Here is a 17,312-nt window from a genome sequence, read left to right as displayed (position 1 = left end):
ATTGAGTGGGTAATAGTACTTTATTTACAACGCACTAGAGCGAAACAATGGACTATCAGCTACGGAAAAGTCATCCTTGAAGAATGATCCGAAGACATACATTCATAATTTGATTCTTTCCCCGCTTTAGTAACTAGACTCAGGGCCTGGTTTATCATAAGGCTCGAGAGGTCTGGCCTAGGGCCCCAACATGTCTGGGGGTTGCAAATATTTTTTTTCTGTGTTTTCTTGAGAATTATGAGTCGACAATAATTTAAATAAGTAAAAACAATTTTTTTATTATTTGTGTTACTTTACTCAGGTTATTAAATGTGTACAGTAAACATGTGTTATTAACGTGTAAATGTGAAGACCATCTGCCCCCGACAATTCCATGCCTAGGGCCTCCGGATTTCTAAATCAGACCCAGACCGACGACCTATAGGTGAGGTAAAGTACTTTACGGTAGAACAGTTTAATGAGGACCGATACCGCGTCGTTCCTTTCGCAGGCTTATTAAAGTGGTAACCCACCCGCTCACGGTCCGCTGCCAGTGTTGCTTGACTTGTCTTACGTTCAATCCACTGTGGGGTGAAATTTAGTGGGAAGCCTGAAAAGATTGTAATTTAATAAGACTTTTGATCATAGCAGAAGTGCTAACTATTATGATCTATCCGTAATTATTAAGATTTCATAATCCTACGGTAGAGTAATGAAAATTACGTCTTTTAAGAATTTTACGTAATTTGTTTAAAATACATATTTTACACTTAACGATCAAGAATAAGAAATTTTGTTTGCAGCTTATCTATAATAATTTTTTTATTTTTTATCTACTTTTTGTACAATTCTAAAAGCGAGAAATAAAGAATAAAAATGCTTCGTTAGAAGCAAAGGAAAAGAACACTATCTCATATTTCTTTTCTGTTTCTAGCTATTTTTAAAAAAAGACAATTGGGTCTAATTTAAAATTTAACCAAAAACTAGAATGATTCCAAGTAAACAATTTATCCTTTTATGATGAAGTTAAAAAGTAAATTAAAAAATTTCAGGCATTTTTTAATTTGGTACCTATGCTTGAGTGCTACTCTTTATTTAATAGTGAAATTCATGCATAATTCTGTTAAATATTTTCTATCTGTTGAATTAATCTAAACACCTTTAAATTGCGATAATGCTAACTTCTTTTAACTATATTTCTGAGTTGTTTTTCTGATTGCTGATAACTTGTTTGGAAAGTTGGCACATTTATATTAGAGAGTTTAAGGCTTTTGCAGAGATTTGAAGAAATTTTTAAAGCAGGATTATTTACCCGCAAGAAAGATTGTAAATATGAATAACAATTAGTATCATTGCTACCAAGGAAAGTTTGATAAAGAGTGTTCCACATATCTTATCGTGGCAAGTATTTGTATAGCAAAGGTCACATCTATTGACAAGTGGTACATGAATATTTTTGTTATTATCTTTTTACTTTTATGCCATTATTGTAACTAAATATCCTTTGGCGAGTATAATGCTTATAAGAAATGAGAAAAGAACTCGGATACAGTTTTTTATTTTTTTAACAATTAAATATATTTTGTGGAAGACTTAATCTTGTATATAAAAAAGTATATAGCTGTTACTGGAGATGACATCAGTTGCCTTGGTGACCCTGAAAATAAATGTTATTGTAATTGTTATAGATTTTATGAATTAGAAATAATACATATCTATATTATTGTTGTTGTTAATTTACGTCACACTAGAGCTGCACAATGGGCTATTGGCGACGGTCTGGGAAACATCCCGGAGGATGATCCGAAGACATGCCATCACAATTTTGATCCTCTGCGGAGGGGATGGCACCCCCGCTTCGGTAGCCCGACGACCTGCGCGCGAAGTCTAGCACTTTACTGTAGCACAGTTTAACGAGGACCAATACCGCACACCCTCGGTCCCTACGCAGACTGATCAAGTGGTCACCCACCCGCACACTGACCGCAGCCAGTAATGCTTGACTTCATATCTATATTAAATAGAGCAATTCTTTCTTAAATTTTTTTTTTTTATGTCTGTCGCTGAACAGCCGACCCAGTTTTGGGTTTACGACTACTAATGTTCAACTCCATAACCTTGTAATTTTGAACCAATCCTGAAGACTAGGAAACTCCTGGATCAGTACACTCAGAGGTATTGATTTGTTATGGGAACCTGGCGGGCTTAGCGACTCGACACGTTTAACGTGAATCAGTCACCATTTACTACACGGGGCGGCGGGGATCGAACTCATGGACATGAGCCCAGTGCCCTACCAACCAGGCTATCCCGACCTTAAAATATTCTTTTTATAGCAGTCGTTGAACAGCTGACCCAATTTCATGGGTTTAAGACTACTAATGTTCAACTCCGTAGCCCTTTAATTTTGAACCCAATCCAGAAGACAAGGGAACTCCTGAATCGAGTATTGGGAGAAATTTGCCTTCGTAGAGGACTTTTTGATGGAGCTAACCCGCATTTGCGTTACATGGAGAGGAAGACCACGAGAACCTCTCACGATTAGCCTGGCGGCAAGGGGACTCTAACCCATGATCCGTCTACCACTGAGGATATTTCATGTCAGCACTGTGGTCGGTGCAAGCCCGGATGCGGAATTCGTATTGACTGGGATTCGGACCCGGTCGCCTCATTGGAAGGCAAACGTTCTATCCCCTGAACCATCGCGGCTCTTAGAGAAGTTTTATCGGAAATTAAGAAAAAAGTGGTAATAACTTTAAAGGGTTAGAATCTTTTTCAAAATAGAAGTAAAAAAAATGCGCATTAAGGGTAAGAAAGTAATGTTTATAAGAGGAAAGAAACCCTATCAAGATCTAACAATCACAACTGAGGAAGGCAAGACCTTAATTGTGAGAGGAAACAGGGAAATTGAAACATGGGGACATTCTTAAACTTCACCTGACAAGCAAAATGATTGTCAGTGATAGGATAAATTTTGATAATGATCTTGTTTCTTCTACACTTAAATATAAACTTACGACCACTAATGTGACTATTCACTTCATTTTTGATAGGTTTTAAAAATACATAATTACGGAACACCCCGTATATTCATAAGTTTATATATTTGGAAACTAAAACTATTTTTCATGCTTCCTTAATAAAACCATCGAAAGGGTTAGGCGTAGTTGGTCTACTTTTTGAGCAGACTACCTATGCTGCCGTGCAATTGAAAAATCAACAAAAGCGACAAGAAATTCAAAATTGAAATTTTTATATATTTGGCATCTTTATATGGTAAGCTACATATTGCAAAAAAAAAAAAAATTTTTTTTGAAAAATAAATTTTGCTTTATCTGTTTTTTGAAATTTTATTTTAGCGTTCATAGATAGCATTAGCAATGTAAGGAGAAAAGTTGTCAAGACACTTTTCTCGGAATCAATCGTGAAGCACTTACGTTGTTTTTTCAATTGTACGGCAGCATATGAAACCGTGTACTTCTTTTTGTTTCATAAGGTGATGAATAGGAATTTGAATTTGGCGGTAGAATGTTGCCTTTAATCGCTTTCGAACCAGCGTTCAATAATATATTGAGCAACATTTGTTGCCGTTTTATCCTTAAAAAAAAAAAAAAAAAAAAAAATACAAACTTTCTTTCTTCTGGTATATACCTTAACAACGCGATTGCCTGTGTAAAAATATAACTGAGTTACCCTTGTTAGTTGGAGCATTTAATTTCAATGCAAACTCATAAGAAATTCTATTAAAATAATCTTTTGGATAATTTTATGGCATATAACTACCTTAATCTATTAGCTGAGTGTAAAGAAATACATTAAAGGAATTTTACATTTTGCTAAAAATTAAAATTTATAATTTTCTGCGTATTATTTAAAAATGACTAAAAATGTTAAGTTTAATTAATAGATTTTTTTTAAAGAATATTTTATTGCATTAATGACCTTTCTTCTAAGTGAAAATTGAATTTCCCCCCCTTATTTAAAGCACGGATCTTTGGAAGATATGATTGACTTTGTCTTATATGCCACGAATTCATTTCAGTATATTGATAAAAAAGTTATTCTAAACTTGTTTATTATTATTTTTTAATTATTCATATTAAGTCAGTGCGTTTCGTAATCGTGTAAAAATTCTTTTTTGAATTCTCTTCATAATTTTGCAAGGAAAAGACAAACGCTATCAAATCTGACGAATCACTGTTGAGGAAGATGAGATTAAAAGCATCAAAACCTGCTTGATTGCTTGAGTAAATAGTAAGTGAAATGCTATTTTTAGAAGTAACTTCAGGTTTCATTAAGCAATCACAGTTTATTCACTAAGCACTTGGTTTATATTTAGTGGTTTCGATTTTATTGCACATTTTAAACTATAGTGATTCATTAGATTTCGTTAATTTTTTCCTTCGTTTAACACGTTGAATAACATGGGGGTCACCGGTGACCGGCGAAGAAGAAACACATAATTCGAATAAATTTTTAATGCTTTTAATTTTTTTATATTATTATCGTTACTAAAATGGTTTGAAGAAATTAATGCAATATAGAACACACAAAAATAGTTTTATTTATATACACAGCGTTGCCAACTTGCTCCTGACAGCGACTAATTATTTTCAAGTGGTAGTTTATTAATTGTGATTATTGGTTTCATAAATTCAATTTAATAAAATTTTTATCCACCACTGTTTCTAAACAATTCGTAGGCTTATATAATTCACCACGTTTTTTCAGATATGTCTTGCTAAACCTTATAAAAAACTAGCAAAATCTGTCTAATATTTGCAAATTTAGTTTGTAGTTATTTACCGTTTGGCCAGACGGGCAAACCACGTAAAATTAGCGTGGCATTCAACGTGTTAAATATTGATTTGCGACCTCTGTTTCAATTTTGCTTCTTTTTTTGACAAGCATTTTAAAGTGTATATATTATGGGCGGTTTTTACAGAACACCCAGTATACAATGCACCATTACAAAAGTCTAGTTTTTTTTTTCTGTAACTGAGGCACTAGTTTTACGATTAAGAATGCAAGTATTATAAAATCTTACCTTGAATCGTTAAACTCGTACCATAGTTTTGTTTTAGGATCTTTACACTTTGCAATATAATGGCCAGAATGATTTGTTCCAATATGATCAATGACGCCGTATAAAGAATAGGAATCTGTAGAATAATGAATAACAATCAAAGTTTGCAAATATATATATATTTTTTTAATCGGATTTTTTTTAAAACCAAATTTTTATCAATCATCTTTTGATAAAATTTATTAATACTATTTAAAAAAAAGCAATCTAATTAAAGCACTTAATATATCTAGCTTAAAATCTCGTTAAAGTTATTAGTTAATGAAAAAAAAACTTATCTCTGAATAAATAAAACCTTAGTTGTTTTTATTCAAGCTCTACATCTTCTTGAATTCGACACAATTTTTCAGCTATATGTTAAATTAAGATTAAATTATTGTGATAAAAATCATTTTAAATTACTCTTAGCAGTTCAAGACTTCCATTATTATGTATTTTAATAAAACGTAAATCTAAATAGGTGTAATTGATATATGTTTATTAAACAAATTATTTTACATACAGCTAATTGAGAAATATAATTTTAAAGTTACACGTCAATTTATCACGTTTTTTTTTTTTTTTTACTTATTTTAACCATCAAATAATAATTTTTATACTTAGCCGCATCTCATTATTTATCCTGAAAAATTCTTCAGCATCAATGAAATCAAATTGAAAAAAAAAAAAAAATTCACAACCATAAGAATGTATTTATAAATAGTTTTGTATAAAAATATTTTTGAATTAAATCAATTTTATGTTTTAAAAGAACTCAGATGATTCAAATCAATGATCTTTTTCAAAAAATAAGGTCATTTAAATTGTGATTTAAATCATACCAATCCTGATTATGTGTTGAGTTTCGTGATTCTGTATAAAATACACTTTTTCTTGTTCGAAAAAAAAATATATATAGGGATGGTAGAAAATACAAAACTGTGCTCTTATAATTTCTTAACACACAGTAGAAAGTTTGATATTAGCATTTTTATTTTTTCTATTGTTATTTTATAAGAACATTTTTTACTATAAAATGAAAAAAAAAGAAAGAAAATTGCTAACTTATTCCTGTCTAAAAAATTTCCGACCTCTGTTACTCGCGGTACTTGAAAGAAAATTAGAGGGAACGTGTTCGTACACACATGAGTAGCAATCTTTTTTGTAAGCTAGCAACAAAAACTAGAAAGTAATACTTTGGGGACAGCATGACGTAAAGCCGCAATCGTAAAAATGCAAGGTGAAATTAAATTCTACATTCGAAAGCAACAAGTATGACACGTGCACATATATTATAGAAATAAATTAAAATACATGGAATGTGAGAATTTGAATGGATGCATTATTTAATTATTTTTAATGAAATTCTAACAAATATTGGCGCAAGGTCACAAAGCAATTTATTCCGGCGCATTTAAAGATTATAAAGAGAAAAGAAATCAGAAAATTAAAAAAAAGAAAAAATTCTTCTTTGAAGGTAGCATTTAGAAACCAAAAAAAAGAACGCTTTTTAAAGGTAATAACAGTATCAGATCAATGCCTCGATCGTAATTCGATTTTTGAGACTATAATTTCTTTTATCAAAATTTAGATTCGGAAGTTTCCTTTATTCTTTTACCATTTTATTTAAACAAATTTGTGAGAAAATACATTTCACCGCGCTTACACGAAGATAAACATAGCTGGCAAAACTAAATACTTATAATTAAATTCAGGCTTGCTAGCGAAAATAAGTAAACCAGAGAATAGGACGATCAAATTTAAAAAAAAAAAATTTAATTTCTATTAAACATAAACTTGAGTGCCGACAAATAATATGCCGCCTATGTCTCATCTTCTTTCCAAGGATGGATTTCGCTTTCTCTACACTTTCTTTTTTAATTTTTTTTTTAAAAATTAGATTTAAGATTGTCAGATGCCAAATCGTAAACGTAGGTAGCCATTTTTGGCCCACGGACCGCTGATTGTGCATCTCTTGGGTATATAGATTGTCCCAACTAAATAAAACCACTTTGATTTTTGTCGCAATTAGACGCAAAAAAGCCCAATAAAAACCAAACTTATACACTTAGTCTGTACCTAAATATATGTTCACAAAGAATAACTCACCTCTTGCACTTGAAAAGGAAGAAAAAAGTAATAATAATAAGTAATTAAAAAAGGAGGGGTAAAAATGTCACATCGAAATAAAGTCACTTCTGATTATAGCTACTATATTCGTCATACGACTTGAATTGTATGATATTGTGTACCATTTACTAAACCCAGGAGGACATCAGCATCAATACTGTACCTAGTTTCAATTATAGCAGCTTGTAATTCTGCCACAAACTGAAACTGCTACTTTTCGTTACATGCAATCGTTCTGAGGATAGCCCTCACGTTTTCTTAGGGATATAGGTCACGTAAAAGAACAGGCCATTCATGGCATTTACCCTATTACCCAAAAAACTAACCCTGTGAAGATTTTGCAACGTAAATAGAGGCATCTTCCTGCTAGAAAATCCGCCTTGGGCCACCTATTATTTTGCTAATAGCAATAAATGGCTGCAAAATCTTCAGTCTGTTGCAGAATTGAATACTGCCATTTAATATTTATGCTATTGTCCTCCTGGGATTGGTAAATGGTATGCACCACATATTCAGAGATGATTGTACTCCGGAAAAAATCCGGATTTTTCGCTAACAGCCATCCGGAAATCCAAGGTACAGAAGTTTCGGGAAATTATCGATCACATTTATGTATTAAAATTCTTGTATAATTTATTTAAAAAATATTAGAACTAAGAATTTATACTTGACATCTATTTCATTTGTAAATATTTTTTTCTGGTAGAATAATAAATGTGATTAGAGATAGAAGTAAACTTATACATAATTATTAATTTACATTACGTTGCATATAATTTATTTAGAATTTTATGTAGTGAAAATATCAATGATTTAAATTTATAAAGACATAAATTATTTGAAATGCGTCATTAAAGATTTTACTCAAAAAATTTTCAGGATTTTTTAATTGGGCTCACAATCACCTCAGCATATTTTAAGTCGGATAAAAAATTTGATGGATATTTTGGGTATAATCAAAAGTGACTTTATTTCAATGAGACACTTTTTTTCCCCCTTCTCTTTTACTTATTCGAAGTTTTTTTTTTCATGTCCAGCAAATGGTTCATGTCCGTAGAAAGTTGATTAATTCTTGTAAATATGTGTTTAGATATATATGTTTGGTCCTTACTGGTTTTCTTTGAGTTCAGTTATGGCAAAAAATCAAGGTGACTTTATTTAGTCTGGACACTTTGTATTGAAAATTCTTGTTGAGCCCTAAGGAAACATCATGCGTCTAAGTGTTGCTAGTTGTTCTTATAAATAATAATGAATTGTTGTCTTTATTTTATGAAAATAATAATGAATTGTTGTCTTTATTTTATGAAAATAATAATGAATTGTCTTTATTTTATGAAAATAATAATAAAAATTATCTTACTGTAGTAGCTGCGAGAGGAAAATTCGGAAAGATTTCGCAATGCTAGAGGGCAGTCCACCATTATGTTTAGTTTTCTAAGGAAAGAAGAAGCTGAAAAACGCTTTAAATCTTTTATTTTATTAAGGAATTTACTTGTATATCAAATTCAAATGCGAATTTACTAATAAACTGTAATTTTTAATTTTAATGTAGGGGATAATCTAAATAAGAATGTTTAAATTTGTTACCGTTTTTAATTTCATAAATTTTTTTAGTGATATTCTATCTTGAGTAACACTTTATCTTGGGGCAATATGACACACTTCTAAAAAAAGCAACACTAAATTTTTTTAGCATCTGACTGAAACTTAGTATTGTTTCAGTATCCAGGAATAGTACAATATACAGAAATCGTGTTTTAAATTTTTTTTCTCTACCAGAAACTTTTTTAAAAGCGCTCTCCTGAACGAATATTTCAAAATGTGGCTTGTCATTATGTTACCCATGCCTTTAAATTGCTAAACTTTCTACCATACACCCATCCTCTTTTTCCTTCCTTTTTTTCATTTTTCAGAAACAAATTCAGCAGTTTTTAGATACTCAAACCGAGACTAAATAAATTTTTTAAATGCAATTACGCAAAAAATAAACTAAGGTTTAAAATCTCTTCTCATTTTATTTATTTAATATTATTATTAACATTGGACAGCTGATGTTCGTAATAAAATATAGCTATTTATTTTCTACTTTTAAATTTTAAAACAAACAGAGTGCGAGGAATCTGATATAAATATCCTGATGAAGTTTAACTTAGTTTTCGTAACAGGGCAAGCATAATTTTCTCGTACAGCTTTGTCCGACGGCAAAAAAAAAAGAAAAAAAGAAAAGCAGCTCAAAATTAGATTGTTTCTGATCTGTTGTTGTTTCTAATATATTTGGCAAGTCTGCTTGGAGAAACCAATTTTTAAGAGAGACGGAGTGTTTCTTGTTTTTCAAACACACGTCACAGCCCGTTTTAAAGGGCTGACCCATTCATTCAGCTACAGATCATAATTTTGACCTAAACCATAGAACAATCAATCTCTAATTCAGTACCCCAGAGGTATTTATTATTTTATTTTATAACCGTCGTTGAACAGCCGACCCAATCGTTTGAGTTTAAGACTATTAATGTTCAACTCCGTGGCCTTGTAATTTTGAACCCAATCCAGAAGACAAAGGAACTCCTGGATCGAGTATTGGGAGAAATTTGCCTTCGTGGAGGACTTTTTGATAGAGCTGACCCGCATTTGCGTTACATGGAGAGGAAGACCACGAGAACCTCCCACGGTTAGCCTGACGGCAAGGGGACTAACCCGTGATCCGTTTACCACTGAGGATATTTTATGTCAGCATTGTGGTCGGTGAAAGCCGGATTCGGAATTAGTTTCGACCAGCCATCGCTAGGATTCGAACCCGGTTCACCTGATTGGAAGGTGAACGCTCTATCCACTGAGCCATCACGCCCCCCCCCCTCAGAGGTATTGATTTGTTGTGGGAACTTGGATGGCTTTGTGACACGACAGATTTAACGCGCACCAGTCACCATTTACTACACGGAGAGTCTTCGGCAGGTGGGGATCGAACTCACGACCTCTTGGACATGGGCCTAATGTCTAGCCAACCAGGCTATCCCGAACCGTTTCTGATTTGGTCAAATAATACAACATGCAATATAATTATAAAAATAGGAAATAATACATTAAATATAAATGTGAGGAAAACATATATCATAAAAAATTCTTAACTGTTTAGTATGGAAATTTGTTGAAAGTGTTTAAAACTATAATTGTTGTTAATTTACGTCGCACTAGAGCTGCACAATGGGCTATTGGCGACGGTCTGGGAAACATCCCGGAGGATGATCCGAAGACATGCCATCACAATTTTGATCCTCTGCGGAGGGGATGGCACCCCCGCTTCGGTAGCCCGACGACCTGCGCGCGAAGTCGAGCACTTTACGGTAGCACAGTTTAACGAGGATCAATACCGCACACCCTCGGTCCCTACGCTGACTGATCCAAGTGGTCACCCACCCGCACACTGACCGTAGCCAGTGATGCTTGACTTCAATGATCTGCTGGGAACCGTGTTAAAACTATAAAAGGTGTCAAATAAGATATGTTTTAAACGTTATGTTCATTTTTATGGTTCTCTACGCTGGCCCCCACAGCATTAAACATTCGTCTAAAATGTGTAAATTTAAATTAATTAGCTCTTATTATAAATACCATTTGAGTTTATAACATTTTCTTGGTGAGAAAATGAGTCTACTATAATCCTTATAGTACGAAAAGTACTTAAAATATGGAATTTAATAATTCTCAATATACTTTTTAAATGTATAGTAATAAATTCAATCTCTAGTAATAAATTCAAAAAATCCACTTTTTAAATCTCTAGTATTTAATTCAAACAAAAATTTAAAAAAATACTAATCATATATTTTCCATGATCCTAAATAATAATAAATTTCTAAATTTTTTTTAATTAATTTAATTAATTAAATAAATTTCTAAAAAATTTTAAATTTTTAAATTAATTATCTTTATTTTATGGTATAACAATTTAAATGTTTTACAGTAAAATATTTAAAATTAAACGGTTTGAAATAATGTTGAATGAAATGATTGTCAAAACTAGAAATCAAGTGAGATGAAAAGGTCTTCCTAAATACCCTCATCCTCTTCACTTTGAGGAAATAGATAATTATGTATTCCTCTTCCCATTTAACAACGTGCAATAATTATATTGTCACCACTATGTTAATATTAAAAGAAAAATTTTGTGATTAATGTAGGAAGCCGGTGCAAATCAATTATCTGATATTTTAGGATATGGTTTTAGGAGTTGCAGAAAATTTAGTTTTTCATTATAATCTAAGATATTTTGTATATAATTCCACTGAAAACAATAAATTATTACGAAGTATTTTTCGTTTAAAAATTATATTGCAACATAATGAAGCTGTTGCAAAAGGAATTATCCGATATTTTAGGATATGGTTTTAGGAGTTGCAGAAAATTATGAATTTTCTTACAAGAAATTTTTCGTTATAATCTAAGATATTTTGTGTATAATTTCCCTGAAAACAATAAATGATTACAAAGTATTTTTAATTTAAAAATTATAATGCAACATAATGAAGCTAGTATAATGATTGTAAATTTGCTATCTTAGCATTAAAAGTTTTGTGAGGGGAATTTTTCTATGTTCTCCATATAATATGGGCAGAAAGTGTTTGTTGGATATGGATTGGAACTGATTGTTTTAGGATATGATTATAGGAGTTAATTAAATTGCGTAAAATTATGAGTTTTCTTGCAAGAAGTGTTTCGTTAGAATCTAATTCCCCTGAAAACAATAAATGATTACAAAGTATTTCTAATTTAAAAATTATAATGCAACATAATGAAGTTGGTATAATGATTGTAAATTTGTTATTACCCTCTTAGCAATAAAGGTTCTGTGAAGTTTGTGTGGAATTTTCCCTACTTTCTCCATAATACGGACAGAAACTGTTTGTTAAAAAAGAAAGTTACGAAAATAAATGGTCTGAGAATGTTGAAAATATGAAACTTAAATTACCGAAGATATTGAAATAGATAAACGAGACTAAATGAAAAAAGTTTTTTTTTTCCAACGTGAGCTTTTGAGCTCAAACTTTCAGCCATCTAAAGTGGTTTGTTTTCCTGTAATTACAAACCGCTCTTTCGCAAACTTATTCATTTAACTTTATTTTATAACTCATATTGAATTTTGGATTTTACGACTGTCATGTTCAAGTTCATAGCCTTGTAATTTTAAACCCACCTCAGAAGACAAGAGAACTCCTGGATCAAACATTGGGACAAACTAGCCTTCGTGGAGGACTCTTTGATGGAACTATCTCGCACTTGAGTAACACAGAGAGGAAATCCCGAAAGCTTCTCGCGGTTAGCCCCATTGGCTAAATAAGTTATAAAAATATTTTATTTCAGCGAAAATTAAATTAAAAATCAGATTTAGCGTTACACGAAGAGGAAAACCACAAAAATATTTTTCAGATTGCTTGACTCCAGCTAAATGTTTATTATTGCTATGAAAATAATATTTATAATCAATCCTATAGGCAGCCTATCATCCTACTAATATAACGAAACGCATTTCTCATTTTTGTAATTTTTAACTCTACTCAAAAATCAAAGCAACTTACAATCTAACTTTCGGAGTATAATCATATTTATAAAAGTTATTTAAGTAACTTATTTTATGTAAATTAAAATTATCAGATTTTGAGTTACAAGCAAAGGAAAGCCACAAAAATATTTTTCAGATTGCTTAGCGGTAATAGAATTCCAGCTAAATGTTCATTATCGCAATGAAATTATTTTTTTATCATCTTTGATAGACAGTTTTTTTTATCTTCGTGAATGTTGTGAAGCGCTCTTCTTATTTGTGTACTTTTTACCACAACCCAAATATCAAAGTAACTTGTACAGAGTATGTAATTTAAAATACAGGAGTAAAATCATCTTTAGAAAGAATTTTTGAATGAAAATAATTAGAATTTATGTTACGCACAAATGAAAACCACGAAAATTTTTCAATAACAGCCTAATTGAACGATAACAGAATATAAAGAGATTCTATTTCAGTGATCCTTAACATTTTTCGATTTATTGTGCTTTATATGAAATTTAATGTTTTGAATAGCTTACTTACAAAAATGTTCCTTATTTTAATTTTCTTCGGTTTTTTTTTTAATTATCCAAATTGTGTTTTTTCTTTTAATTTCAAGTATTCAATTTCAGGATGATATAAAAAATTAGTTTTTAAAGAATGTAATAGTTTTTTTTTTTATAAATTTTAAAATTTACAAATTATGAATCTTTAAAAAATTGAAAAAAATTTTGTTTTACATCTGTGAAATTAGCGAATTTTAGATTTTTCTGGCTCAGAGAAAAAGGTACTGTTATTAATAATTATTAATCATTTTAATTTATAAAAACCGCCGACCAGTCTGTGTAGGGGGCAGGGAACTGTCCTTGCATCAGAAAGGTTCTGGGTTCGAATCCCGGGCAAGGCATGGATGTTTCTTTCCCTCTATCTGTGTTCTATGTCCTTTCTCCTTTGTGTGTGAATGTGACCCGCCCTATAAACGGGTTGTGGTAGTGTGACGTGGGCGATGCTGTTCCACCGCCGTGGCTTCGCCACAGGTGCCCACTGGGTAACGAAAAGAGAATTAGCAGTTCTGGCACTTTCTGTGGCCAATGGACAATAACTCCAAGTGCCCGCCATTAAAAAAAAATTATAAAAACCAAATGAATTAATGCAACTACTAAAACAAGAAACAATGATTTTCAATAAAGTTGAAAATACTTTTAATACATTAAAAAATTTAAAAAAATCATAATTTTTATGCATCTGAGATACTGAAGCATAAAAAGTTATAGTTTCAAAGAATTAATGTTCATACATCTTATATACAAAAAGGAGAAAAACATCAATTAAAATATATACTAATAAGTTTTTATTGCTAAAAATCTATAAAATTCAGATTTTCTTGGCAGAAATTCGACTTATTATCGTTGGTAATTAAATAATACATTTTGAATGTTGTTTTAATGGAACAAGTAGTTAGCGATACGGACATTTTCTAATACTAGTATAAAATGTTTTCACCCGTCAAAGCAAACTGATCGCTAGAGGGCGTGAATTTAGATAGAGATTAATGACAAATCCAGCGATGTCTTAGTTTATCGTTACGTCCGTTTGATCGAATGATTGATCTTATTGCAAGAGCATTTAAAATTTAGATCTACTGTCAGTTTCCCCTCTGTTACCTTTTTCCAATTCGTTACCCATCACTTATTAAGCTCTATTTTCGTATAGAATTTAACAAAAAAAAAAAAAAAAAAAAAAAAAACGCAGTTTTAGTGATTTGCACTGTAAATTTGACTAAAGTGTAAATTGTTTACTGTTTCAGGGGATTTAATTTTTTATTTAAAAGTGTTTGAAAATTGGTAACACAGGGTCATAATGTAGATTCAAATAAATATTTTATTTTTTTTAATTTCATATTCTCAATCAAAAATCGCACTGCTGTTTTATGGGCAAGAAACATTCCAATTGCAGGTAAAAGTTTTATAAATTAAATTTTTTAAGAAAAAAATTTTCAAAATGCCTCTCCATTTTGAAAATGATCCTTCAAAATTTCCATGAAACTTTTTTTTTTCTCTCTCTTCTACTTTTCAAGCTTTTAGGCCGATTACAAAGGATACGAATCACAAGTACTTTAGGAAATTTGTTCACTTCCATTTTTTTGCTGCATCTGTTTTTCTGGCGACACCATTCGCAGAACTAAAAAAAAATGAGATTGTGTATGTAATAAAAATTTGATTAAAAAGTGAAAAAATAGCAAAATACTATAAATATCATTTTATTTACAAAATTTAGTATGAAAAAAATATTTTTTAATACTTTGAATTGTCTCATTTATGTAGATTACATTAAATAACTTTTTTTCTTTCATTGTTGACAGTTAGTTTTTTTGTTCTTGTCGATTTGATCTTGTTAATTTTGTGTTAGTTAAAAATTGGCATAAAGCTTCTGCTTTTTAAATATCTGCTTTTTTATCGTTCCGTTCTACATTTAGAGGGTCTTCTAGGTATTATAGAAAAATCCGGCAAATTTAATTTAATTTTTTATTTATTTTTGTGATAGTTTTGTAGGAAGGAATACCACAGTGATCTTTCAAAGAAATGATAGTTTTGTAGGAAGGAATACCACAGCGATCTTTCAAAGAAATGATAGTTTTGTAGGAAGGAATACCACAGTGATCTTTCAAAGAAATGATAGTTTTGTAGGAAGGAATACCACAGTGATCTTTCAAAGAAATGATAGTTTTGTAGGAAGGAATATCACAGTGATTTTTCAAAGAAGTGATAGTTTTGTAGGAAGGAATACCACAGTGATTTTTCAAAGAAGCGAGAGTTTTGCAGGAAGGAATACCACAGTGATCTTTCAGAGAAATTTTAGCCGTCAGGCTAACAGTGGGAGGTTTTCGTTTTTTTCCTCTCCATGTAACTCAAATGCGGGCCAATTCCATCAAAAGGCCTCCAAGACGGCAAATTTCTCCCAGTACCTTATCCAGGAGGTCCCTTGTCTTCTGGATTGGGTTCAAAATTACAAGCCTACGGTGTTAAACATTGGTAATTGTAAACCCTAAATTGGGTCGGCTGTTCAACGACGGTGATAAAATGAAATAAAATCAAGGTCGAGTCTTTTTTATTCTTTGGTGGAATAATGTCTAAAGTTTTTACAGTAAAATCTCATTTTTAGATCGATACAAATCAAGGAATTTACATCGAAACTTACAAGTTTCGGTTATAAATATATTCTACGAATGTCTATCTTTAAAATGGCACCCTTTACTTTGATTCCCAAATGTGTCTTTATAAAAAAAAAAGAAGAAGAAAAAAAAAACTCAGTTTTTAAAGAGTTTTTTATTTCGTGAAAATAGTCAACGTAACAATGGATATTTTAGGTAAATCTTTTACAAATTTTCTCTCCACGGAATCTATATTTTTAGAACATAAATATTTTCTATTTGTAGCTATCTTCAAAATTGATTAAATTATTTTGATTTGAATTCAATTTGTAATTTTCTTTCAAAAATTGTTGTAAAACTCAATATAGAAAGTTAATTATAATTTTTTTAAATGGAAAATTAACTAAAATTTTAAAAATACAAAGTGCACATAAGAAATTTCGCATTGGAAAACCTATAATATTGAGGCTTAAATCTTATATGTGACTGTCAGTTTTTAAAATGCAAAATGGTGTCTTAAATTTTGCATTCGAGATGCAACTTTTTTTAAAAAGTGACTCTCACGAATTGTGCTTTTATTTAAATAATTTTAATCGTAACGTGTCTTAACTTCGAACCATATAAATTTAAAATATAAACATTTTCCATGCGTATCGTTCTGGCGTTATTCACTCTAGATTCGATCAGTCACTGTTTCCAGTATTGCAAATCGAATATTAAGATTTTTTTCATGAAATAGTAACTAAAATTGAAACAATTCAAGCAACCAAAAATACAGTTTTTTCTTTTTTATAAAAGCGCGTCTTTAACTTTTTATTTTGGAAATTAATTCCACGAGTACGCAGCAAGAAATCTTTGTGTTCAGGACAAAAATATTTTCAACGAATGTCCATATTTAAAATGGTGCTATATACTTTGTTTTGAAGGTTAAAGTTTTTTCAATAATGACAGCCCTAAATCAATTAATCAAATGTTCAATAATCAATTATTCAAGTGTTTATTATTAATTATGGAAATTTGTGAAACTTTTAGTAAGATGATATATTTTACTATGGTAATAATTATATTAAACAGAAAAAAACAATCATTTTTTTTTCATAATTTAAGGGAAAATTATAAAAAAATCTTTCTTTTTCCTACTGTTCAATTTTTAGAAATTTTTCCCTTTCCATTCTTTCATAAAAAAATTAACGGTTAAAATAATCCTTCTTCCTAAGTTTGAATCCTTCTTCCAAAGTTATTATAATCCTTATTCCTGAGTTTAAATAATCTTTCTAATCTTCAAATGATAAATTACGTAGCGACTGCATGGAAATTGCGACAGTGGTAAATTACGCAGCAACTGCTTGGGAATTGTGACAATGGTGAAATAACGTAGCGAGTACATGGTAATTACGACAAATCGCGGCAATCGTAAATTACGCACTGATTGCTTGGTAATAGCGACA

At 30.8% G+C, this 17,312-nt stretch overlaps 1 protein-coding gene across 1 annotated transcript in view; it reads right to left on the bottom strand.

Annotated features, from left to right (window-relative positions):
- Window positions 1-1,521: 1,521 nt before the first annotated feature.
- The window catches only part of LOC107439162 (ubiquitin carboxyl-terminal hydrolase 2), a 52,514-nt gene continuing 36,723 nt past the window's right edge, over window positions 1,522-17,312 (bottom strand). The window contains exons 9-12 of the mRNA XM_043042104.3: window positions 14,816-14,894; window positions 8,535-8,642; window positions 5,027-5,141; window positions 1,522-1,636 (exon numbers count right to left, since the gene is read on the bottom strand). Of these exons, the coding sequence (XP_042898038.1) occupies window positions 1,573-1,636; window positions 5,027-5,141; window positions 8,535-8,642; window positions 14,816-14,894 (366 nt within the window). The 3' untranslated portion in view covers window positions 1,522-1,572. The remainder of the gene's footprint in view (window positions 1,637-5,026; window positions 5,142-8,534; window positions 8,643-14,815; window positions 14,895-17,312) is intronic.

The sequence above is a fragment of the Parasteatoda tepidariorum genome, chromosome 11 (assembly GCF_982258835.1).
Source record: "Parasteatoda tepidariorum strain Cologne lab strain chromosome 11, Ptep-v5.0, whole genome shotgun sequence".
Classification (NCBI taxonomy): Eukaryota; Metazoa; Arthropoda; class Arachnida; order Araneae; family Theridiidae; genus Parasteatoda; species Parasteatoda tepidariorum.
The sequence above is the reverse complement of the archived record's forward strand: the minus strand, read 5'-3'. Positions and strand labels throughout refer to the sequence as shown.